At 42.0% G+C, this 24,910-nt stretch overlaps 1 protein-coding gene across 1 annotated transcript in view; it reads right to left on the bottom strand.

Moving 5' to 3' along the window:
* Positions 1-24,910, bottom strand: part of Cap (Cbl-associated protein) — a 160,622-nt gene that overhangs the window by 74,146 nt on the left and 61,566 nt on the right. The window contains exons 2-6 of the mRNA XM_076306627.1: positions 24,195-24,346; positions 23,630-23,703; positions 23,045-23,119; positions 8,389-8,475; positions 1,383-7,548 (exon numbers count right to left, since the gene is read on the bottom strand). Of these exons, the coding sequence (XP_076162742.1) occupies positions 1,383-7,548; positions 8,389-8,475; positions 23,045-23,119; positions 23,630-23,703; positions 24,195-24,346 (6,554 nt within the window). The remainder of the gene's footprint in view (positions 1-1,382; positions 7,549-8,388; positions 8,476-23,044; positions 23,120-23,629; positions 23,704-24,194; positions 24,347-24,910) is intronic.

Below are 24,910 nucleotides of genomic sequence, written 5' to 3' on the forward strand. Positions count from 1 at the left end.
TCGTATAATACAATATATTATTCATTAGTTTCTATGATAGAAAATCCTGAATAATAAAAAATTATCAAATCCTAAATAGTCATTTTCAATAGTCATTCTAGGAGAGTTCCTCCAACTCACCAGTACATTTCGTCAAACTTTGATTTGCTTCTATCTTTAGCAAATTTAAGAAAAAGAAAATCATTTATACAAAGTAATAAAAAAGAAATGTTTACAGGCTTCCAAAGCATATAGCGTTGAAAAAATTGAATGAAAAAACGGTTAGTCGATATAAATCGAAATATTAATTTGATCAAAGTTAAAGCGTGTTTTGAGTGAGAATAATATTATAAAATAAATAAATTTAATTTGCAGTTATATTTACTTAATATATACTATTAATAATTACGGTCATTAATAAGGTATTTATTAATACCTACGTTATAAGAAACGATACTTCCTTGCTTTGACGAATAAAATACGCTTATCGAGTAATTTGAATAAAGCCAAGAATATTCGAAAGAGAACACAATTCTGTAACACGAAGCACGCATAAAAGAAAGATACAGAGAACACCTCTTGTGCGATAAGACAATCCTTTGTTTAGACATTGCGCACGACGAACGAACGCATACGAGCCAATTGCATTACTAAAACCAAAAATTGCTGTTAATTCTGATAAAATCGATCTTCGTATCTCGTATCGTATATCGAGCGTTCTTTTATCAAGTTTAGCGAGCGTTATATGTTCTCGAAGTCTGCAAACATTCTTTTTAACATGTAAAAAATCATGCGTCCCCGTGTTTCAATGGTAGAAACTTATCGACCATAGATTCGCTGACCATAGATTCTACGACCGACCCGTAAGAAGGTTCAAACGAGACAGTGCTACAAGCGAGTCTGTGTAACAAGTGTGCATATCGATTAGATATTGTTTCCGTAAATGTAACGACTGTTCGAATTTCCAACGAAATTCTTGCTCGACCCAGTAAATCTTTCGCGCGTGAAACACAACACTGAAAAAGAAAGAAAAAGGTAACGTTCACCAACGAAAAAAAAAAAAAGAAAAAAAAACAAAAATACACGTTTCAATGAAAAAACACGACCAAGGGAGAGAGAAAAAAAAGAAAAGTCATTCGCTCAGTTTCGTTAGTGACGACAAGCACGAGACACCTACGACAATGCAAATCACGATACGTCTATGAACGTGCGTTAGTGACTGTTACGTATTCAATCCTCGACACGGTAGTTGAATATCTCTCAAATCCAAAATCAGGCGAAACACTCGAGCACTCGGCAGATTCAATGCCAACAATCGAAAGAAAAAAAAGAAAAAACGACGAACAACACAGCAATCCTCGATTCGGTGGGACTCACCGTCGTCGGTGTTCGACGTGGCGGACATTTTGAGGAACTCTTGCAAATGCTTCGGCAATTTTCTCGCGTCCTCGAATTCCTTCCCGTCGATCAGACACTTCGCCCTCACAATGTCCTCCTCGTTCTCGCGCGGTTCCTGTTTCCCCTTGTCGCGTTTCTTATCACCTTTGTTCTCGGTCTCCGGTTCGCTTTCGTCGAGATTGATGCCAAATTTGTTCAGTCTGTTCTTCGCCTTCTCGATGAATTCTTTCTCGACGGCGCTCATGCCGATCCTGGCCGATTTCTCGCTAGGTTTACGTATGTCCTCGTGCGTGCTGATCTTCACCAGTTTGTGATGCATCCTCTCCTCCCTCTCGTGGACTTTGTGAACGTACTCGTCGTACATACGACGACGGAATGCCTCACCGTTTACCGCTACCGCGGACATTTTCGGTTTCTCGATCTTGACGATACCCCCCCGAGTATCCCCAGCTACGTTATCCGAGTTCACCCGTTCCTTGTTCACCGTATCCTCTCGACCGTTTCTCGGAACTCGATCTCCTCCTCCCTTGGTGATCACGGAATGCTTTTCAACGCTCTCGATCCTCTCGCTGGTTTCCTCCTCGTGGAAACCGTTCTCGCGGTACACCTTCTTCTCGAACTCTCTGCGACCATGTTTGTCGCGCATCTCCGAACGATCATCATCGACGTTTACGGACTTCTCGTGCCAACTTTCGCTCCCCGACTGACCATCGTCACCGTTGTCCCGAACGCGAGCACCTTCGGTGACACGATCGCGAGTCTCGGTCATCGACGGTTTCGATTCCTCGTCTCCGCGACCCCGTTCCTCCATCCTGCGCTTCACGTGCGTCTGGAAGTCCTCGAACGCTTCCTTCTCCTCCTCCTCGGCCAATATCACATTCTTCAGTTGATTCTCCAATAGTTCTATATACTTGAGCTGCTGGGCGAAGTATTCCTGTGGCACGGAATACTTTTTACGTTCCTCGGAACAATCGTCCTCCGCGTGATCGGTCTGAAGCTTCTTCAGGTTCTGAACGATCTCCGTGGCCGTCACGTGTTTCAGATTTTCCGCGTTCTTGTACTTCCGTGGCTCGAGGTGGCTCCTGGGCGGGTTCTGATCGAATATGCTGGTCGTGTCGATGCACGACCTGTCCACGTTCACCACGCGTTTGGTTCGCGGCGGTACCTCGACTCTGTCGTCGATCAACGCCGGATTCACGTTGTAACGCGGATCGATAGTCCTTCGAGGTGGCGTTTTCTTTCCCGTGGTGTCCGCCGCGATCGACGATTTGTCGATGAGGGCGCTGTTCAACGTAATTGGACTCCTGTTGAACGGCGTCGAGCTCCTTGCCGGTGGGTCCGGTCTCTCCGGCGAATCCGCGATCAGGGACGCGTTCGCGTGGTGTCCCGAAGAAGCTGGTCGTTCGTCCGTGTCGTACCGATTACCATCGAACGGTGCCTCTTTAGCGACATCCGAGTGACTGACGTGAATTCGCGCGCCGCTGTTCGCACGGACCTTATCTAGTTGTTCTCCCTCAACCGACGGTTCTATTAATAAATCATCGGAGAAAGATATCGTCGCAGGGCACGCGATATCGACGGGTTCCCGTCTCGCAAGGTTCAACCAGTCGCAAAGGCGAGTGACCTTGAGACGTTCGTCACCTTTGTCGCAAGTCGTCGCTCCGATTCGCGAGGACTTCGATTCCGCTGGACCGGTGTCCTCGAACGTCACTCTCGACGCCTTCGAGACGTTCCTCGTCTGTCTCGGGGCAGCCTTCGAGTTTTCTTTGATAATCTCCAGCAGTCTGTTGGTCGGTTTTCGATCGATCTTTCCGCGAGTTTCCTCGTACTCGGTTCTCGAGGACTCGTGGTTCGTCTCCCGTTTCTCGTCGGATTCGACGCGCGGTCGTACATCGACCCTGTACTTGGGTAGCGGTGCACGGTGCGGTTCCTCCTCGTAATAGCTGTGTCTGTTGAGGAACTTCTTGTGAAGATCCAACAGACTGTCCGGGCTCGTTTTGATCGCGGTCTTCTGCTGCGACGGCGATAGACACAGGAGTAATCTCGGATCCCTCGATGTTGCCAGACCCAGCCACGTTTCCGTGTCCTGTTTACCCATCGTTTGCCGCGCGTTCGACGTTTCTCCGCGGCGTTCGGTGTCTCGCTTAGTCCTATCCCCCGGTACTAAACGCTCTGACTTAACCTGGTCTGAAACAGTGGTTTTGCACGTGTCAGGACGCATCGATCCCGACGAAGCTGTTAGTGCGGCCGTCTCGGTCCGCCGTTCGTTCACGCCATGCATAGTTTTTAATTGGATGCCTTTAACGATCTCGCTCCCGGTTACGTTGTTAGAGAACTTCGGAATGGAACGTAGACTTTTGAAGATGTTAAATTTCGGCACGGTGATCTCGTTGATTATGTGCGCGCCGTACGGCATCGATAATATACATTTGATGCACAAATTTCTGAGTGACTCCGGCCCGGTCGCGGCCGGTATCTCCGCGCGTGTACCCGCGCGTGGTTCGCCGCTCTCCAACGGCACGTAATACAAATCTTCCACGGGCGAGTAGGGTATAGGCTCCGGGGACAATGGTGCCTCGTGACCGTTGGTAACGTCGCACGACTCCTCTCCTTTCAACAACGGGAGCTTGCTTTTCAAACTGGACGATTCAACGTCGCCGGCCGCCTCGCGTCTCAGTTTACCTTTCCTCGCTTCTTCCGCTATTATCGAATAAACGTCGGCCTGCCACGCCTCCATCGGATTATACTTCACCGTGCTCAAGGTGGTCGCGCTGCTCGACGAGTCTTGAGCCTGGTGATCCCAAGCCTCGGCTCTCTCTTTGTCCAACTGTCCGGTGGATCGTTCCCTCTTCAAAATGGATTCCAGTATCTCGGCGTAACCGTTGCAATCGGTGATACCGTCGTTTCGACCACGATCGTCACCGATTCCACGATCGTAGCATCTCGCGTCGTTGTCTCGCACGGTGCTCGAATACTTGTATATTTCCTCGAACTCTTCCTCGCTGGTCGTCAACTCCTTCGTGTTCTTGGTCGTGTTGTTATCGTTGTTGTTGTTGCGTCGCCTGGTGTCGGAAACGGTCGACGTCTTTTCCCGCGATTGGGTCGTTTTGGTGCTCGATGTGGTATTTTTGGTGACCTTCGTGCGAACGTGTCTCTCGTGTCGGTGCGAGTGCTCCCGTTTCGATTCGGTTTGACCTTTGGTTTGTTTCTCGGGCGTCTCGGTTTCGTTTCTCGGTCGTGTCCCGACTGAGTCGCTGTGCCGATCAACGTGCTCCGAGGACGGATCCATAACGAGTTTCCGTTCGATGGATTCGATCGTTGGCGATGTCGTCGACGACACGGCGGGCATCGTAGATTTTTCGCGCGTCTTTGGGTCCGCGTGGTCGGTCGTTATTTCGGTGGTTGCTCGATTGCCAAGCCCGGCGCCGTTCTCGACGTAATTGCGCAATTCGGTGATGCTGTCACTGTCAAAACGAGCCCTCGTCCCGCGTGCCCTTAAGTCATCGACGATACGGCGTATCCCCACGGGCACCGACCGCGCGTCCCAGCCGTCTAAAACGGCGCGTATATTTTCATCGGTTGCGTCGTCGCGCGATAGAATATCCAATAAACGTCCGATAACGTTGAAACCCTCGTTCGACGTATCGGTGGACCGTGGCACCGACGACGAGCCGGTGTCCCCGAAGTTGCCTCTCGGCAATGGCGGCCGACTCGGTGGACTCTCCTCGTCCGTGATCTCGTTTGTCTCAGTTGTACGTCTCGCTGGAGGCAACGGGGGATCGCTATCGGGATCGCGAGATCGGAGACGACTCGGTTTTTCTTGAGAATCGACGACGACGTCCGCGAGGCTGGACGATCTCTTCGGCGGCGTCGGTGGGCGTCGTTCCGTCGTAACGTCGCGCACCTGCGTTTCCAATTTCACCACCTCCGTATCCGTCGAAGGAGATCCCATCGTCGAAGATTCGTTGTCCTCCGACGGTACCTTCGCTGCCTCTTGCGATCTCGACATCACGGTGTCGTTGGATGAATCACGTCCGCGCACGTCACTCGATTCGTCGAGGTTTTCACCGGCCGCGTTAATTTCGTTCTCGGTCGCGTCCACGCGCTTAGACTCTCCGTTTCGTGTCGTTTCGGACGCTCCGTTTCCCGCGTCTGTTTTCGAATCGTCCGTGACGTCATCTCTCTCGGACGATTCTCGGTTCGCGGTCTCTGTCGTCGTCACCTCGGTCCTCGAATCGTAATCTTCGATTATTTCCAACCGGTCCGTCTCCGTTCCTTTCGACGATGCGTCGCGAGCGTCTCGATGGTTGTCTAATTTTAATTCTCCCCGCGTCTCTCCCGAGCGTACGCTCGTCGCAAATTCACCGATGTTCGAAGCATTATCGGGAAACTGTCCCGTTCCCGATCGCTCGGTCGGCGCAGCGACGTCCTCGTCGGATCGTGGCTCCGGTTTTTCGAGTTCCTCGTTCGATTCCTTCGTGGCGTCAATTAACGTTACCTTCTCGTCGTCCGATTGTTCGTTCGAAACAATAAGCTCCTTTCTCGCCGAATCGGGCAACGTTCGACCGTCGGTGTCCATTTCAGCGCTCGTCGCGGGATCGTTCGGACTCGAATCGCGACCACGCGTGTCCAATTCCTCGTTCTCCGACATCACGTCCGTCCCTTTAACGTCGTCCCCACTTATCGTGGCTTCCTCGCATAATTTCCCCGCGAGGATCTCTTCAAATTTCTCCCGTGGCACCGTACCGCATACCGCGCAGGGATCGTTCTGTTCCGTTTCGGTGTGGTCGGTCTCCTTAAATTCTAACGCATCTACCATCGTAGCTCCCCTTGACGCGCAACTATTTTCGCACACCTCGTCAGCTGACCGTGATTTTTCGCCCGTTTCCACGCCGATGCTTCCCTCCTCTCCTGGGTCGTCGTTGGCCAATATCGTGTGTTCCCTCGCGTCGAGCCGAACCTCCGTTCCTTCGTCGTCCGTATCCGTACGAAGATCGCTGGTATTTGTTCGCGGTGCGTGCTCGATACTCTCCGATTTTTCATCCTCGTCCGAGTCCGATTTCCGACGATCGGAACGACACCCCTCCCTTCGATACTTGCCGATCTCCTCGTTTATGAAGTCCCTGATGTGTTGCTCCTCGTCCTCGGAGAGTTTCTCGCCCTCCTCCTGTATGATGTCCAGGAATCTGTTCGCTGCCTGGGACTGAGCGTAATAGGACTCGAGGGCGGCGCGTTTTCTCACCTTCTTGTACGACGCGCCACCGATTCTCTCTTGCTCGTTCGATTTAGACGTTTCCTCGTTATCCTCCGCGTACGTCGGCAATTTCAGATCCTCGATGAAGGTTCTCAGTTTCCTCTCCACCTCGCGCGGCATCACCGTGTCCCAAACGTGTTGCGTCTCTGTGTATCTGGCTACCGTCTCCTCGGAATCGGTTTCGGAGCTCGGCCCGCCGCCTTCCGTCGTCTCTTTCTCCGCGTCCGATTCTATTTCCACGATCACCGGGTTAACGTTTTCGGTCTCGACGTCGCAGTCACTGACGTCGTGGATTTGCAAACGTTCGCCGCTACCCTTCGACGTTTTCGTGCCCTCGGTCGTTTTCATCGCGGACGATGGAAACTCCTCCGCGGGCTCGCTAAACGTGATTATACCGGTGTTGTCGGTACCGGTGTCCTTGGTACCCGTCTCGAGAATACCGACACCGGGAATGTGATCGATCCTGGCCGCCAACGGCAAGCTACTGATCGTCGTGATCTCCACGACTTTGACGCAAGGTTGCACTGTGCCCTTTTTGATTCTGTATTTCTCCTCCTTCGCGTTCTTCCGCGTCCGCGGCCTCGATCCCTCGACGACTACGGTCGCGTCGTCCGTGTTCTTCGTCGCTTCCGCGTCCGATTCACTTTCGATATCATCTACTCGCGTCTGGTCGTTGTGCACGGTGGTGTTCACCGCGACGGAGTCGTTCGTTGTCGTTGGTGCGCGATCGTCGTGCTCGCGAACGTTGTCCGGATTCTCTGCGTTGCTCTCGTCGTTTTTCGCGGTTCTGTCGGGGGTCGGTTGTCCTTGGTATCGTCTTCTGTTGCGACCCTTGCGATTCCTGCGGTTTCGCGTACCGTGCGCCGGCATGTTAATCTCTTCCGTGTCTGTGGCGTACTCGAAGGATTCGCGAAATCCTACGGAATCCCAGAATCGGGGAGATTTATTTAAAGTGTCGTGAAATAGGTGTTTCCCGAGTTCACCGGCGTGAGAAGATCGAGGATCGTTTCGATTCGACGTCGCCCGCCGTGATGGCTCTCGACAACGATGCCCCGCGCACTGTTTCCTTTAAGACGATCGAAAGTGTACCGACGTGACACGGGAAACGAAACTAACGTGTCCCTTTTAAACGGGAACAACCTTTCCGCGAATAGTTGCCCGATGGATCGGTGGTTCGACCAAGCACGCGATACGGGGGAAGCACAACCGAGAACGTTGTTCTGTGTTTCGTTAGTTTGCTCGTTCGGGTATACGTATACGTGAGATATTGCGAGTCCAACGAACAGATTAAGCGGGGGATGAAAACAAGACGAAGATCTAACCCGATCCTTTTACAAACGACGACTACTTGGAATTATTTGAACGAAATTACTGGGGAGGCAACGTTCTCTACAAATTACTGCTATTATTGGCTGACGTGTGTTTAGATTGGTATTAATATTTTAATTGTTGAAAAAATATTCCAACTCGTGGTATCGATATTGCGAGCGACGCTACAATGATAAGATGAATGAGTTAGTCTTACAAGATTACGTTTCTTTTTTCGGTGAACGTGATCTCAATGCCTCGTACGATTGTAGACGAAACGAGAACGAAAGATTTAAATGATGCACTAGAAATTGAGAGAAAGAAAAGAAGTGTGTATTTTCTTGCGATCATGCAACAAGCATGACTTCATCCAGCATTCCAAGATATTGGTTCGTATTTGAAAGAAGAAAAAAAAAGAAGAAGAAAAAAAAGAAAATAATCGATCTTACTCTTTTTGGCTTCGTCTCGTTGCTCGATCAAGGAACTCTTTGGACCACCGTTCTGATTGACGTAGCTTTGATCGGGTTTTGTGTCATCTGAAAATGGATACACCGCTGTGAAATATCGAGTCAGATCAGAATATTAAAATACTTCTCTCCTTTACAATTTTCAAGAGCCACGTAATTTTCCACTGCCGTGTTGAATAATTCAGAGACAAGTAATATTCGTAAAAATGAACAAAAATTATCCATCGAACGCATTTCGTAACGGAGTAATATGCGACTTCCTGTTCCAGTAATGCAAACGATAAACTCGAGTTTATTCAACGAGTGAGTTATTTTTTTATAGCGATGCATTGACATTTATCGATGTTTTCGAATCAGTTGAATCGAAACTTTTGGTAATTGGACAACGATATTACACCATTTTCGAATGAAACGAATTAAATGTTGTATTCGGATAAGAAAGATTATCGCGAGTTGCGTCTAACTGTATACACCTCTTTCATTTTTGATTCTACAATTGTTTTCGTTTCATTTTTTTCCATGACCTAATCGCTTACAATATTATACATAACCACCGATGACCCTTGGTTACGCACATTCGACGCGTAAAGGGAAGTAACTCACTTGCGCTACTAGAACAAATAATTGCAAATTGCTTCAATAAAGTTAATACACAGAGACCTACATTAACTCGAGTATTGTGCGCTGCAAAATTTTTCCAAATTTTCTTCGGACAACGAAAAATCGAACATTTGTTCACCGCGACATCAAACGATACACCACAACGTAATACAACAAATCGAATACGACGATTTTAACGTTTCTTTCCAATTTTTAGTAACGAGATTTAAATAAACTCCACACGATAAAACTTCATCGAAAGTTTACTATTAGCAACCGTATTTGCTAAAATACTTTCGTTTGGAATTTTTGATTCTAAAATTAACACTTTGCCAATCGCACACATTTCGCAAACTGCATACAACTGCCGTAATACGGGATTCAATAATACGAAATTTCTTCAAACTGTATACTATATTTAACTCTAGATTATTATTTAAAATACTACGCAGATATTATCAATTTTATCGATAATACTAAAAATGACATCTGTCCGATTGAATAACTGGTATTTTCTATAAATGCGAGAAGAAAACCATCCGAACTGAACTCACAGATCGCGGTATGGTACGAAAAAAAAGAAAAGTAGATCCGGCCAATTGTAAACGTGTCGAATGTGTAAGCGAGAGAACGTGCGTAAAGGAGAAATAGAATTGATGTCCAAATAACGTGTACTTACTTGAAACGTACAAAATACGATCGATGGATAAAAATTCATCGTTAAAAGGAATAAAAAGGATTATGTTTCGCGTGTACGGATACTGAGGTATTTTTTTGCAAAACAACGCCACTCGAAGCGTCTAATGGAGAGTAAAACTATTTGAAAAGTCGATGAAAGTGAACACGGACCTGATGTATACGAAATCCATGAACAATTGCGCTACGTCCGCGTATTTTGCCGCCACTGACAGCCGCTTATGAATTCCGAATTAAACGTCAACGGGCCACAAATCAGCGGCATGGCCTGTAGGGTCCATGAATCGCGGGAATGGACTGAGCGCGAACAGATCCATCACCCGTGAAACACGCTCGCGTCCCCACCCACGCGTGCGATACGCTGCTCACGTGTAGATCGCCAACGTGTATTGTTTATAATACATGCTTACCAATCAGGGTTTCTCAAACCGTCGTCCCTTCGATTTAATACGAAAAATAACGTTACCGATAACGAGTACAAACTCACTCGATAACAAGGGTGCGAGGCGTCCTACTTTCAAACCCTTGTGTCTTACACCCTACATCGACGATTAAACGGCGTCCCACTTGGGAGAATATTTAGTAGAAAAATTATTTTCAAACCGTTACCTTTATTTTCTATGGCAAATAACCACTACCAATCACGAATTCGACGTCACCGCAAGGAGTTGGGTTGCCACCTGACCTACTTCCACATGTTTGGCTCTTGTGTACTACTTTGATAATTAAATGTACCACTTCGAAGAACCTTCGATAGCGAATGGTCGAAATTCGAGTAACGAAAATAGTAAGTACGTTGCCAAGCTTTGTCCTTTTTTTGCAAAAAGACTTCCGAACAGGTAAACATTTCTGTTTTAAATATGGATATATTCTTTTAATGTGTTTCAAAAAGATGGTCGGAGATAGAAACTGTGTATCTCCGAGCAGATGGTATTGGTTTTCATGTTTGGAAACGTAGCGCGAAAAAGTGGATTTAAAACTTGTTCGTATATTTTAGAAATAACAGTTTCATCCTCGTATGTAGAACGTGTGTTTTATATAGCGAGTAACAGGTAGACGGAAGACGGAAATAGAGATTTATAATTCTGTTGAACGTATTGAAATAGAATTAATTGTTACAACAGTAAATTTCAAGGAAGATTATTTTATCTTTCTCGAAACGATAAAAATCAATGAAACGTTGTTGAGATCTGCTAAGTACGATCGAAAATGTAAGTTTAACCGCTAAATCTTGCGATCTACGTTTATTGACTTAGTAAACGTACCACTTCCGTTTGGTATTGCACAATCCGAATGGGAAACAGCTTGAGAGTTTAATGGTGCGATGAGAGGATAATTAAAAGCATTATATTCTATGGAAATAAACTGCAGTTACACGTAGTTGGATACACGTAAACGGTAATGAGCTACTCGTTTGCTGTATTCATGACACAAGAAGAAAGGTAGTTGTCTCAAACTGATGAACGATAGTGTCTTTCAACTTAAGCCATTGTGAGACAGGTTACATCTTCAATGTATCCCTTGGGACACGTACACTTTGCGCTAAATATAAATTCCGATAATTCTCTATACAATACTGTTTCTCAGATCGTCACGGATACCATTGCAATTGTCGCAGCTAAGTCTCGAGCTTGCGACAAGCTGCGAAAAATAGTATTGTACCGATGTTTGCGTTAAGTTAATATTAATCGATTGTGTTATTGTTTCGATTATTACTTACAGGGTTCTCCAATAGGGACAACGGTGCATACGTATATCTGCTCTCGAAGAATACTTTGAACAGCGAAAGTTATTAAATAGTTATCATCTGCATTATTTACCATTAAAACGTAGATTCTATGCCGAAGAAAGTACCGTTCGATAATAACTCGAACCATCCACGCGTATTAAAAGAAATTCGATTTTTCACCGTTTCACTTACGAAAGTAGAACCAAGTCTCGTGATCCAATTAATCTTATTATTGGTGCCCGTTAATGTGCCTATGAATAATGTTAAACTCTTCTCTCGTTCCGCAGATACTTTCAAGAGTACTTTGTACAGAATGTTGCAGCACTACGATACCAAAGATATCCGATAGCGTGCACGGTCGTAGACATCGAATGAACTTTCGAATAAACTTTCCCGCCAGAAACGAAAAAGAAAAAAAAATCAAAAGGTCCCTTTCGACTCGAAAGAGTTTGAGAAACGCTGTTGTAAATCAGCCGACAACATTCTACGTACACAATTTCGAGTTACGCTTGCGCAGCTAGCCCCCTAAATGATGTTTTTACGTCAGACGCACACACGTATCGTGCTTAAACACACTACGCTGTGCGCGCACACTTCGTGCACAGCTTTATGTACACTCTGAACGTATACATCTGACACACATCGACAGACGAGGTGCGTGCTCCCTGCCCCTCGTGCGACGCTCATGAATAGTGCCACTTCCGAGTTGAACTTCCTTCCGAGTAAACAATGCCGGCAGAACGACCACTATCGCGAGCACACCCATCCATTTTCCACACTTTTCATTACATCACCAGTGAGACAAGCCTGCGACGAATTCGATACGGAAGGATTCGAATTGGAAACCGTCTGTTCCATTTTGAGTGCATTGCCCCTTTTTATCCGGACGCCAATTCGATTGTTCGATCAGATCGATAGCCGAGAAGGATACCTCGGAAGGAGGAACGCGCGGGAGCAAACCACACACTGCGCTGGACAAAGAACAAACACTGTGGGATCGTGTTTCGAATGTTCGTTGAAAGAAAATTAGAATAATGTGTACACTCGCGATGCAAGTAGCACAAAGCAAGTAAATATTTTGTCCGAATTTGAAACCTATCCTGGCTCTTCGTGAAATGCGAATTATTACGTGGATACGTATTTTATTGTAAATATTTATAGTGTGCGTGCACGATTGAATCTGTTATAGGTAAGATTGTACGAGTAAGTACATTTTCAAAATAAAAGTGTCCAATGTCAAACGAATTGTGGTAAATATTGCAGAAAGGTTGAAATGAAATTGGTGTGAAAACTAATCGACAAAACTTTTGGTAAACTCGACTTTGAGAGGTATGTTACCAGCGATGTAATTGAACACGAATTTAGAGGACATCATTATCGTATCTTCTTCACGAACGTATAGTAGACTTTTTTGTGACAACAGAACACACTGCTAAGAACACTCGGTACGATGTCAGACAAATGAGACTCTGTGACGAGAAAAGAAGTAATTTTGATGTCTGGACGTTCAAAGATCTTACGTCATTTCCCTTTTCTTTGTTACTCAAGGGTGAATAACTCTCTAATTAGATTTTGCTTCTCGAGATTTCAAAGGGTTGCACGACTCTTCTCGAGATATAATGCAACAGACTACCAGAGGCCAGACACAACAGTTCTCACAGACAATATTGATTTACATATCGCGAAAAGAATAAATCTTTTAATTATAGACAGGAAAAAGTATCGTTGCGTCCTATTTAATCGTGAATTATAAGTTTCTTGTACTTTGTTAATATTAATCGTATCTTTGTGACGAATGCATGGCGCTGAATAAACCCAGCTGAATTTTCATTCTTTTAATTATGTTTGCTTTTAGGATTATGAGAATTATTTCTAATTCGTTGATAATCGGAAGATTTTCTTGTGTAAAAACATTATTAGAAAAATTTAATAAATTTTATTTTATTTCAGTCCATTGTATTCTCGACATATTATACAGATTTAAGGTACAGAAAATAAATAGAGGTAAAATTTAAATTCTTTTCAGTTTTATCTTTATACCTTTCCCTTCTACCCCTTTTAAAGTTTTAATTTTTTCTACCAACGCTAGAGCTTCTTTATAGTGCCTTTATAGTGCTTTAAAAAGTGCAGTAGAAATTTAAATTTAACCAAAAATGGGAATTTCACTTTTTGCCAAAACTACAAAATTGATTTTCTCCAGAATGAGAGAATTTTAATATTTTTCACTTATTCGATTATTATGAAAATTAAATCGCGGTTTGAAACGAAAGCATCGCAATTTTTCTAGGCAAAAGTTTCCCACCAGAATTCTTTCATTCTCTTTCATTGATATACCTGCGTAACTGTAATAATTGCACAAAATCTTTAAAATATGTTCAATTGTTCACTCATTTCCAGAAGAAAAAATTTGATTTTCTTTTCATATCTTCGAAGTAACCTTGCACAAGTAGTCGTTATTAAACAGTGATGCCCACGGGGCTTATTAACTACGTAATTGATCCGGTGATGAGACCAAGAAGATCCATTCGTAATGCTTCAGCTAATGTCAAATTGCTAGAGAGTGAAGGACAACACGAACAATTATAAGAGGAGCGGCATTCGCTAAATATAAAGGAAACACGGCTCGTTCGATAATGAAAAGTGACAAGTTACAGTTGCACCTTACAAGTTCAGTGATGCAATTCTTTAAAGAAATGCAACTACCAAAAAAATATACCAAATATAACACTTCCCTTGGTTACTCTTCCGAAAAAAGCAAAGATTCGAACTACAACTTACGACCAAGTATCAACATAAAATTCTATACACGTTAATTATCCGCACAGTTACCAAACACGTTCGCGTACGTTTTATAATTACCATCGAATCGTACCGTTTGAAGTTCCCATTGAATCGTAGCCCCTAAATTACAATTCAAAACCATGAGTTCTCCTCTATCCTATTAGGTATAATTACGCCGGTACAACGCGGGAATCACGGAACACGAAATACCGAGATCCCTTAATGGACCGAACATTGCGCAATCCTTTGTTTTCCACAATGTTGTTCGTAACAATACCGATCCAACCGAAATTGTGGACCACAAGGGTTTATTAATAGGAGTATCGAGTTAGGACACTAATAAACCGCAGGATAAAGGAACGATTACGCGTCGTGCTTGGCCTTCCAATTACGCAACGAATCAGCGACGAACCAGTGAAATATGTCGGGTCGATTAATGACGTAACTAAAGCGGTAACGAGATCGTAGGAATCCCTTGCGAGGGTTCGGCTCGTGGACGCCGAGCGCATGGGTAAAGGACGAAAGATGGAAGATGGGGCTGCGGAAATGCGGGCTTGGCCCCTTCGGGGCATGACGCCAAACGGCGCACCCACCGAAGGCGCGTTAAAGCGTCGGCGTCGGGTTTATTCGATGGTGATAGGCCGCGCACGGTTGTTAATTTCCGCGTACATTCGTAGAAAAAGCACCGCGGTTCCTTGCAATATCGCGGTGTCGTTAAAAACTGGTACAGAGATTTGGGAACGTTTCTTCGCGACACGGATCGTAACCGTTTGATATCTTTGAAAGATACGCAGAAAAAATTGGCAAAGAAACCGTAGACAGCGTTACAACGTCGTATTTGATACAACGAAGTACGATTCGACGAATTGAAACGAAGTAAAGAGAAGAAAGGATGAAACAAAAGTTACCGAAGGAAACGAAATACGCCTTGGAGGTTTTTGGACGTATTGACAGTCTATTAGATATAACGGTTTCTTTTTCCTTTTTTTTTTTTTTTTTGTTACAATTTCAAGTAACGACTTTTGTCGTTAGAATTTTAATCAATTTGTCTCGTTTATCGTTACCAGTAGCTGATACATTCTATTCGCTCGAGAGACGACGCAAAGATCGAGTAGTTTAGTCAGGGTTCAATTTCTGGGGAGGTAGCACACGAGTCGTTAATGAATTGTTAAATACAGAAGGGTGTAGAATGGTTTGTTCTCGTTCTACGATTAAACGATTCTAAATAAAAACTCCTTTTCCGTACCTTGTAACGGACACACTGATTCGATACGTGTGAATTTTTTCATCCTCAATTACGATCTGAATTGATCAAGTTTATAGGGTAATTTGTAGAAATTGCATACATTTTTAAAATTTGTTTAGCTTCGTTGACCACTTTGTTCGATAACTCTCATAATTATCGTTGATGAATTATTTTATTCCGAACGGCAATTCTTTCCTCGAAGATCTACTTTAAGAAAGATTGTACAAGCAATACACATACACGCCGTGGTAAAAGCAATTTTACTTTATCGATTTCATTTTACAAACACTCGGGCTTCTCGTAATTTATACAATTGAATGCTACATGCTCTTTTATCTTGAAAGCTATCGACGATACTGAAACAGACACAGCGACCTATATCGTATTACACGTGTAATATTTATTTCCTCCCAATTATTTCTCGTGGTACTAATCGTTCGAATTCGTGTTACTCAACGTGGATTGGCATAGCATCCATTTAACGAGTAAAAATGCTACTGTCGTACTAATTTCTTTACGGAAAACGAAATATTCTATCTTCGAAAGACATTCGACGAATCTAAATCGATTGTCAATCGAGACATCGTTCTAAAATAAAATTTCTAAATAATTAATGCTTATCGTTCGATGGTCCAATCTGCTTTGAGTATACAGAGCGTGTTGTAAATCCTGTTACTCCGGAAAAGAAATTTTTCGCGAAAAAGATAAACGAAATTAATAAATAAGTAAAATAAGTAAAATAAGTAAAATAAGTAAAATAAGTAAAATAAGTAAAATAAGTAAAATAAGTAAAATAAGTAAAATAAGTAAAATAAGTAAAATAAGTAAAATAAGTAAAATAAGTAAAATAAGTAAAATAAGTAAAATAAGTAAAATAAGTAAAATAAGTAAAATAAGTAAAATGAGTAAAATGAGTAAAGTAAGTAAAATAAGTAATATAAGTAAAACAAGTAAAACAAGTAAAACAAGTAAAATAAGTAAAATAAGTAAAATAAGTAAAATAAGTAAAATAAGTAAAATAAGTAAAATAAGTAAAATAAGTAAAATAAGTAAAATAAGTAAAATAAGTAAAATAAGTAAAATAAGTAAAATAAGTAAAATAAGTAAAATAAGTCAAATAAGTAAAATAAGTCAAATCAGTAAAATAAGTAAAATTTGTATCGTAAACCCTCCCCAATTGCAAATAACGAATCGAAAAGTTTACCATTTTGTTCAGCGACATCGAACCGTGGATCGAAGCTTCCATCGGGATGGACCTCTTGGTTGGGTCGTGGACTGTTCGGTAAAAAACCGTTTCCGTCGACGTCATCGATCGCAGTAGTTTCTTCCAATATTCTACAACTTTTCGTTGTCTCCAGCGACACTTCCGTCGAACTTTCACCGCGTTCGTTCGTTTCAATACTCGGACGTTTCTCCTCTTCGTCGAGGTCCTCTTCGTCCGACACCCCCGTATCGTATTCGTCCTCGAAGCGCACGGTTTTCACCTCTTTGGCGGTATCGAAAAAAATCGTGCCGACACCCCTGTGCTTCAGGATCGGTGCACGAACGAACAAACCGATCATCGCGCGTTCGATGTGCAGGTGTTCGTTGAACGCGTTCGCGTAGAACTTTCCAAAACCCGATTTCCCCTTTTCGGGTTCACCGGTGTCGCGGGCAACGTCCATGCGTTTCGTCCTCTCGTGGTTCCACGCGCGCAACACCGTTCCGGGATCGTAAAACTTGTTACTCGGGATCTCGGGTATTGCGACGGTATTCATTCTCCTGAAGTCCAACGTGTTTAGCTTGTTTTCGAAGTTTTGCCTGGTCTCGTCGTTCCTGAAGCAAGCCGGTGGCTCGATGAGAAACTTCAACGCTTCCAGGTGTTCGTAGTATTCACGCTCGAGTTCACCCCGGGCGATCCCGGTTCTTCCGTTTCCGTCTACCCCGTCACCGTTAACCGAGCCAACTTCGCCGTTTGCTTTCACAATTTTCGTCCTCTTCGACTTCGAGTAGTTTTTTTTCGGCTGCTGTCTCCACGTCACGCGCATACCCTTCACGCGGCTCGATCTCGAACCGTCGTCGATCACCTTTCCGACCACGGGTTCGCGTCTCGTCGTTTTTCGACGCGCCTCCAATCTTCTCGGGCCGAATCTTCGGCCGCGTTTCCACGACGCGCGGAACGAACGAACGATCGCCAGGAACCGGGAACCAGGGCTCGCGAACGCGTATTTGGACTTCGACTTGCGTCGAAATGGTCGTTTCGGTGGCCGTTTCGTCGTCGACAACGGATCCAGATCCTCGAACGACGAACCGGATGTGTGCGACGAATTCGTTTCGTTCGTCGCGCCGAAACACCGCGAACAATCGAAAAATTTCATTTTCCCGCGCAAACACCTCGATCGTGGAACAACTGAGAACGGTTCGTGGATCGAAAGTACGTCTCGATGCGAGACTGAGGTGGATGGAAAATTGTTTTAATTCTGAACGTACAATCGTGGCGATGAGTACGATAATTTTGTACAAATTTGCGTATTTTCGACGAAGTGTTCTCGAGCTTGGGATATTTGTCCGGTTTCGCTTCTTCGGGACGGTTGTAATCAATGGAAAAAAATAATTCTCGTTAACGAGAAAACATCCCCCACGACTCGTGAGATTTTACATTGAAGAATTGTATTGTACACGCAGCGTAGAAGTATGTAGAAAAATGGTGCAATTGGATGGGACCCAAGGACTCTACTTGGTTCTTATATGGTATTTTTTTTATATATCGATAGCTCGATCTTCGAATAGCCGTTCGCGCGTAATAACGTATTCGAGTACGGTAATTACGGAAAGTACGCGAGAAAAACTGAAGAAAGTGAAGATAATTATTAAACGTCGTATGCTTGTATATTTGTGCTTATCGCTCTCAAATTTGATCGATTCGTATTCTGTCAACTTATTCATCGCGTACAGTTAGCGATAGTTATTTATTGTTTCGTGACTCGTCGGTCGTTCTGTATTAATTCTCGCGAAACGTACGATTTATCGCGCACTACTGGTCAAAATGTGCCGGTCGTTGATCTCTTTTTCACTAAAGTTCGATATTTAACAACGATACGTTCTCCAGACTCGTTAACATACTTTCCGCGGCGACGAGTGTAGCCCACAATTGCGGTGCAATTGTAAAATGCAATCTGCAGACTTTGCGGACTTTTTTCGTTATTAAGCGATTATAGCAAAGCTACAACACTCTGTTTCACATTAGAGTGATCATTAAGGTTATAGCCATTGTGATCGGAGATGTATATCCGTTTTCGATCGCCGATGAATCCAATAGTTCCGGTCTGAATTGCGTAACGTTTGCTGCGTAATGTATCGACGATACCGATACGAAATCGGTGCAAGCACGTGAAAATTCGACGAAAGTTACACGAACGATTCTCGTTCGATCGATTTCTCAAAAGCTCGATTTTCGACGTTACTTATCGAAACTATTCATTCAAAGTTCCATAACATTGTTCCAGCTTCACTTGTACGTACCCATTAACAGTATCGATACCACTCGAATCGATGAGATATGCAACGCTTCGAATTCCTACCGCAAATGTACGCAAATTTTACCAGTCGTTGATCGCGCTTCACGAGAATGGAAACGTTTAACGATGAAACACGAGAAAAGGTCAATAAATACTTTATAGATTTGTACCGTGAATCAACATTCACGATGAATCGATAAATAATTAAATAGTACGTTCGTCTAACATGTTCTGTCAATCGATATCCTTCTTCTGAGTGTATTGAATCGGATAACAAGCTCGTTCGGATTTTGGAAGCATTGTTATCTCGGATAGTTGTTCGTGAGAACTGACTTCTATGAACAGTGTAAACTATAGATCTATCACATCGTTCCCCATGGGTAATGTCGTTTCCTGTCTTACATCGAATGAACACAAATATATCTTGTATACGCGGCGTACGTAAAAGATGCTTCTGAATTCATAGTAAGAGTAAATTATTTCTCGGTCAGAAATAAATTGAAAAGATACAATTCTTTTTCCCAAGGATTCATTCTCGAGACACTCGATTCTCGGGAAATACGCAAGGCACGTGCTTAATTTAGACGCGTACTTTAAGTAAAGAATTAAAACACTATTTTCGAAACTTAAATTCGATGGTTTCAATGGCAAATTTTTTGCTTAGAAATTACTACATATATTGTACACGAACGTAACGAGAATCCACTACGATCCGTTAAGTGTAACTTTGCATAACGTGTGTCCCAATTGTTTGAAAAATTGATTATCCGGGGAAAGAAAGCTCTTTCAAAGAAATTTTATTCTACTAACAAGGTGAAACTAAAAGATATTCGGTTGTTCGGAAAGTCATTTCGTATTCCAAAATGGAGAATATGTAATTTAATAAAATGTTTATACACTCTAAAAAAATCGTGTTTCATTTTCACCAAAGAAATGAAAACACTTTCCGAACAACCCAATAGAATGCGGTAAAATATTACGTTTTTCGAACCGACTACTTGGACAACATTCGGTTAGGGAAGTGATTGAAATGTTCAATCGAAGCAAAACTGCGTTCAGCCATAGAGGAAATAGCAGAAAGGATTCAGCTCTATCTGTAGTGGTGTGCATTATCACTTAACAAAGATTGAAAAAGAATCGAGAGCTGGGAAATGAGTTCCGCATGAATTGTCAGTGGCGAACTATTATACATATAGATCCAACGCATGATTATTTGTGCTCCGTTGCAAGACCAGCAAAGCAGTCGCACATTTTTAGATCCGATTTTTATCGATGATAAAAAATGGCTTCTACCGACTTGACCTATTTACCATAATTCGAACAATCTTAGACGCAATAATCGGTAAATAACACGAGGTGAGAGACTTTAACAGAGATAAAAATGATGTGGTTAAATCTGGAACTTTGTTGTACGTCAGTCAGTCTTTGTATAATTTTATAGCAATCAAATATCAACATACACTCGTATGTGTACGAAAGAAAGTATTAACGTAACGATAAGAACGATTTTTTATAAACATTAGTATTGTATATCTGTGACTTCGTATTTATTGACGTTTTCTTGTAAACGTATCTATTACCACATTATTATTTTCTTAAAGTATTTCTAACTTCAATTGACAATAATCGTGTAAAAATTATTTTACTTCGATATACAAAGCTAAAAATAGTGTTCTCGAAGTGTTCTCCTTAAAAAAGAAGATCGTAGAAAAAATATTACCCGAAATTAAATCAGAGAAAGAAGCACGATCGTTATTGACGTGGAAAAGAGATTACAGAACCGATTTGTAACAAATTGTCGACTAAAAATTGTTTACGTAAAATAACGGAACGAAACAACGTTCCAGCGAACAATCCGTGCGCACTTATTACGCGATTTAATATTTTTTAAACCGGACAATCGTTGTTCCAACTTTGTACAGTTTGAATCGTAACTTCGATCTGCGTGTTCGATCGTTGATTAAAAATACACAATATCACCGAGTCCATAGCTATGTTTACTATCACCGACACGTGTTTGTAAGATTTCATCACTAACGGTACCACTATTTTTTCCGCGAACAAAGTCCACGTTGCAACAGCTTGTAACTTTCCCACGAAAAATGGACAATTTTACGCGCGATTTCGTGTTTCGTTGATCGAACCGACGATCGACGACGCGTTGTTTTAACCCTGAACCATAAACAACGAAACGAGACAGTTTTACCGGCACACTGGGCAGAGTGTCTGTAAGCACTGACAGAAAGGTGGATCACATGGAGGTTCGAAAAGGAAGAAGAGGGTCACCTTCTAGGGCGTCTTCTGGACGAACGAGGGTGCGGCATCGTCGAAGAAACACAAATGAAACGCGTGACTGTGGTAGCAGGTGCATCGCGTGTGTGTGTGTAAGTTGTTGTTGTTGTTTGTGTGACAAAGCAGGTGTGTTGGTCTTTCGAACGCGAGCGTTTGCGGGGCATAAGTGAACCGTGGGTACACGTTGCTCGTCTGCCCATCGTCGCGTGACGGCATACCAATTTGCAGAAAAGAGCACGCCATGTAGACCAAAGAGAAAGATAAAGAGTACAGTGGAGACTTATTTCGCGACGGTTTGTCAACGCGTTGATTTAATACCTATTGTCCCGATTACGAATCATCGGGGCCCCATTTGCGACACCGAATCAATTCGGCTACGACGAAACCCTTGTACACCTGGACGACGGTTGGCGGTATTAAGTTTCACGGTAGATGACGTGAAATTGTTCGTGACGTTGCCTTCTAGATCGTGAGATAAGTCGAGACTGTAGCGCGTGTGATCAATCGAGGAAATTGCCATTAATCGTGAATGATCCTCGTCGACCGAACCGAAACAAGGACACAGGGAGTGGGATGATAGTTAACGCTTAGAAACGGAACATTAACTTATTATGCTTTCTTTTTCTCGTTCGTTGTAACGTAACAGAAAACATGACACGAATGAAAAATATTCTCTGAGAGATTACGTAGCCATTGTGCAGGCATTAGGTTACGTCAACAGGAGAAACGGTAACAGAAATTGTTGTTTAATGGTTTGCCGTTAGATAGTATATTTATATGTTACTTTCAGACAGATTTAAAAAGCAGTATTTGCAAAGTAAGTATAGAAATATATACAACCATATTATTCGTTAATTGCTGGAAATGTTGGAAAGATGTGATACAATAAGTTGAAATTTCTTTTAAATCTGTTACATTCTCTACCTAATAGTAGTATTGGAATTTGTTATTCCAATTCTTATTGTTTATAACTTCACGAGCAAGCACTACGTTAATTGATTTTTTCCTGGTATATTTACCATGCACCTATTTATGTACGCAGTGATTTATAGCTGTTTGATTGCCAGATAAACCATTGCGTGCCACATGCTCAATTAACCAACAGGTGTATTGTACCCTTTAAATGTGAACAAATTGCTTCTAGTCCTTGCAGACAATGCAAAAACACGTCCTAGGAATATTTTAGAAAAAGGTGGAAATAATATTTCATTAACAACGCGTAATACATGGTGTCCCAATATTGACGGTGCAAAAAGTGATTTCTCTTGAAAATCGATTTTTCGAAAATAGATTGTCCCACGTATTTTGAAATATTCTGAGTAATTTGTGTGTAATACATCATATCAGTTAAAAGAAAAAACAAGAGAAAAGAACAATGAGTCGGTACTACTTTTAGAGTCCATTGTTAACTTAGAGGGAAACTATGAACACTACGTGATAAATACAAACAAAAAGAAAGCAACTTATCGATGAAACTCAAATATTAAATGAATTGATTCATTGTTTACGAATACGACAACCGCATTACCTTATCTCCACTATTGACACTGATAACTTTCGATAATGATAAATATTAACAAAGAAAAAAGGAAAAATATTTCTTTTCTCTTTGTAGGTTAACATTATTTTATTTATACGCAAATAACATTTAATTAAAAAATAGTACGTATATTGTACACTTATTACTTAATATTATTGGTAATAGTATTACAGTGAACAGATCGTATCTATGCACTCTATCCGTCGACCTTGTCGATAAATGCAATAAAATTATATTATAAAATCAATGATACTCACTAGTTTCGTTCTTCTTCGAGTCTGTCGTTATAATCCGCGTATTCGATGCACTCGTACTTTTCGTTGTCGTTGTCTCTGTAAAATGAAGAAAATCCATTGTTTTAATTTAATACGAAACTCGTAAAAAAGTAAACATAATGCTAATGGCACATTAATGCACAATAATTTAAATAAATTCAATTTATGCAAGAATTTTCAGAAATAAAATAGTATAACATTTCAATGAACGAGAAAAACCTTTCGTCTTTCCATAAAAATATTTAAAAATTTCTGTATTCGCATTAATACAATCCTTAATAATACAATAACATTGTTGCGCAGACTTTGATCTAAATTTCAATTCTTATTTCAATTTCAAATATTTCATTTTAAAACAGATTCAGAACCCTTGATGAATTTTCAAATTAAGGAATACTTTACTGTATTTGTTATATTTTGCACCAAATCTTGATAATGATACAAATCTCTTCAATTTTTAAGCGAAGTATCATATTGTCAGAAAACAAGCTTTCAATTATTTTAAAAGAATCGTCCATACAGTATACATTTGGAATAATTAAAGTAACGAGTACGCGCACAACTCACTAAGGATTTCGGTGGTAGTATTTTCCTGCAGACTGCTCTTGTAAATTCGTCTCTTTGGAGAGCCAATATTTTCCCTGGAACAAAAACAATGACACTTTTTCAGTACCATTTCACTATTATTTCAGTACCTCGCGTTAAATTTAAAAAGTTTACCATTTACTTCGTTATTCATAACGCACTATCACACTAACTGACAATGAGTATAATCAATTCAGAGACTCTTTGAGTTTCAATTAGCCGAGATGAAATAGTTTCACTAATACGTATAATACCGTGTCTAACAATGAGATTTTACATATCGATTCTCCTCACTGTGTTTTCATTCGATTTTTCATATCGAATTGCTTGAATATCACAAATATCTATTAATTTTTATCAACGCTAATTATCATACGTAATGAAAAGGATACAAAAATAAAAATGCAATCTCTCCGAAGAGTTTCTCAATTGTTTCAACGTATTTTTCTACGAATATAATGAACGTTTAGAAAATAAATAATGGGACGTTCTAAATTACAAGATATATAGTTTTTCGTAAAAAATACACGTGTGTAAAATAACTTACTGATTCAGACCAAGCTTTAAGTGCTCCCCGGCATTTCGTAAAAGTGCATGTGCCTCGCTATTCGTTAGGTCCCGGGTACTCCTACCATTAATGCTGCTAATTAAATCACCCTCTCTCACTCCCTGCTGAGCCGCCTTACTGCCCGGATTAACCTGCAACGAAAATTTAGATTTGTTCCTTAATTACGATGAAATTTGTAAACCGTGTACCTCGGTTATTAATGTAAAAGCATGCAACGCAACAAAAGTTTAATCGCTTCTGTCAAATGTGTGATCGATTGTAGCTCGCATTTTGTGTACAATTAAGCACACTAATACGATAACATTGTACGATGAAGTAAACTCCGAAGCAATTACCGAAGTGTTTCAGATTAATCACACAGAACTCGTAACAAATATTACTTCGTGTCTCGTATAAAATTTAAATGCGCTTAGAGACTTTCTAACGAAATTCGATTTACATTAGTCTTTGTCACGTGGCTAATTGCTGACACTATTTACAATTCGTATTTCAAAGACAGTGGTAATCAGGGTCGTAATAAGACAGAGCCAGAAGTGGCACATATAACGATTATCTAGCCCGAGGTAACGCATTAATTGTTTACACCGTAAATTCTCGTCGCGTTAGCCATTCAACAATGCAGAAAGTACAGTAGTGTATGTATGGAAATTAAAAATTCGTATTTCTTCGTAACGAATAATCTTTGAACATTTTAT

This window comes from Ptiloglossa arizonensis, chromosome 3 (assembly GCF_051014685.1).
Source record: "Ptiloglossa arizonensis isolate GNS036 chromosome 3, iyPtiAriz1_principal, whole genome shotgun sequence".
NCBI classification, from domain to species: domain Eukaryota; kingdom Metazoa; phylum Arthropoda; class Insecta; order Hymenoptera; family Colletidae; genus Ptiloglossa; species Ptiloglossa arizonensis.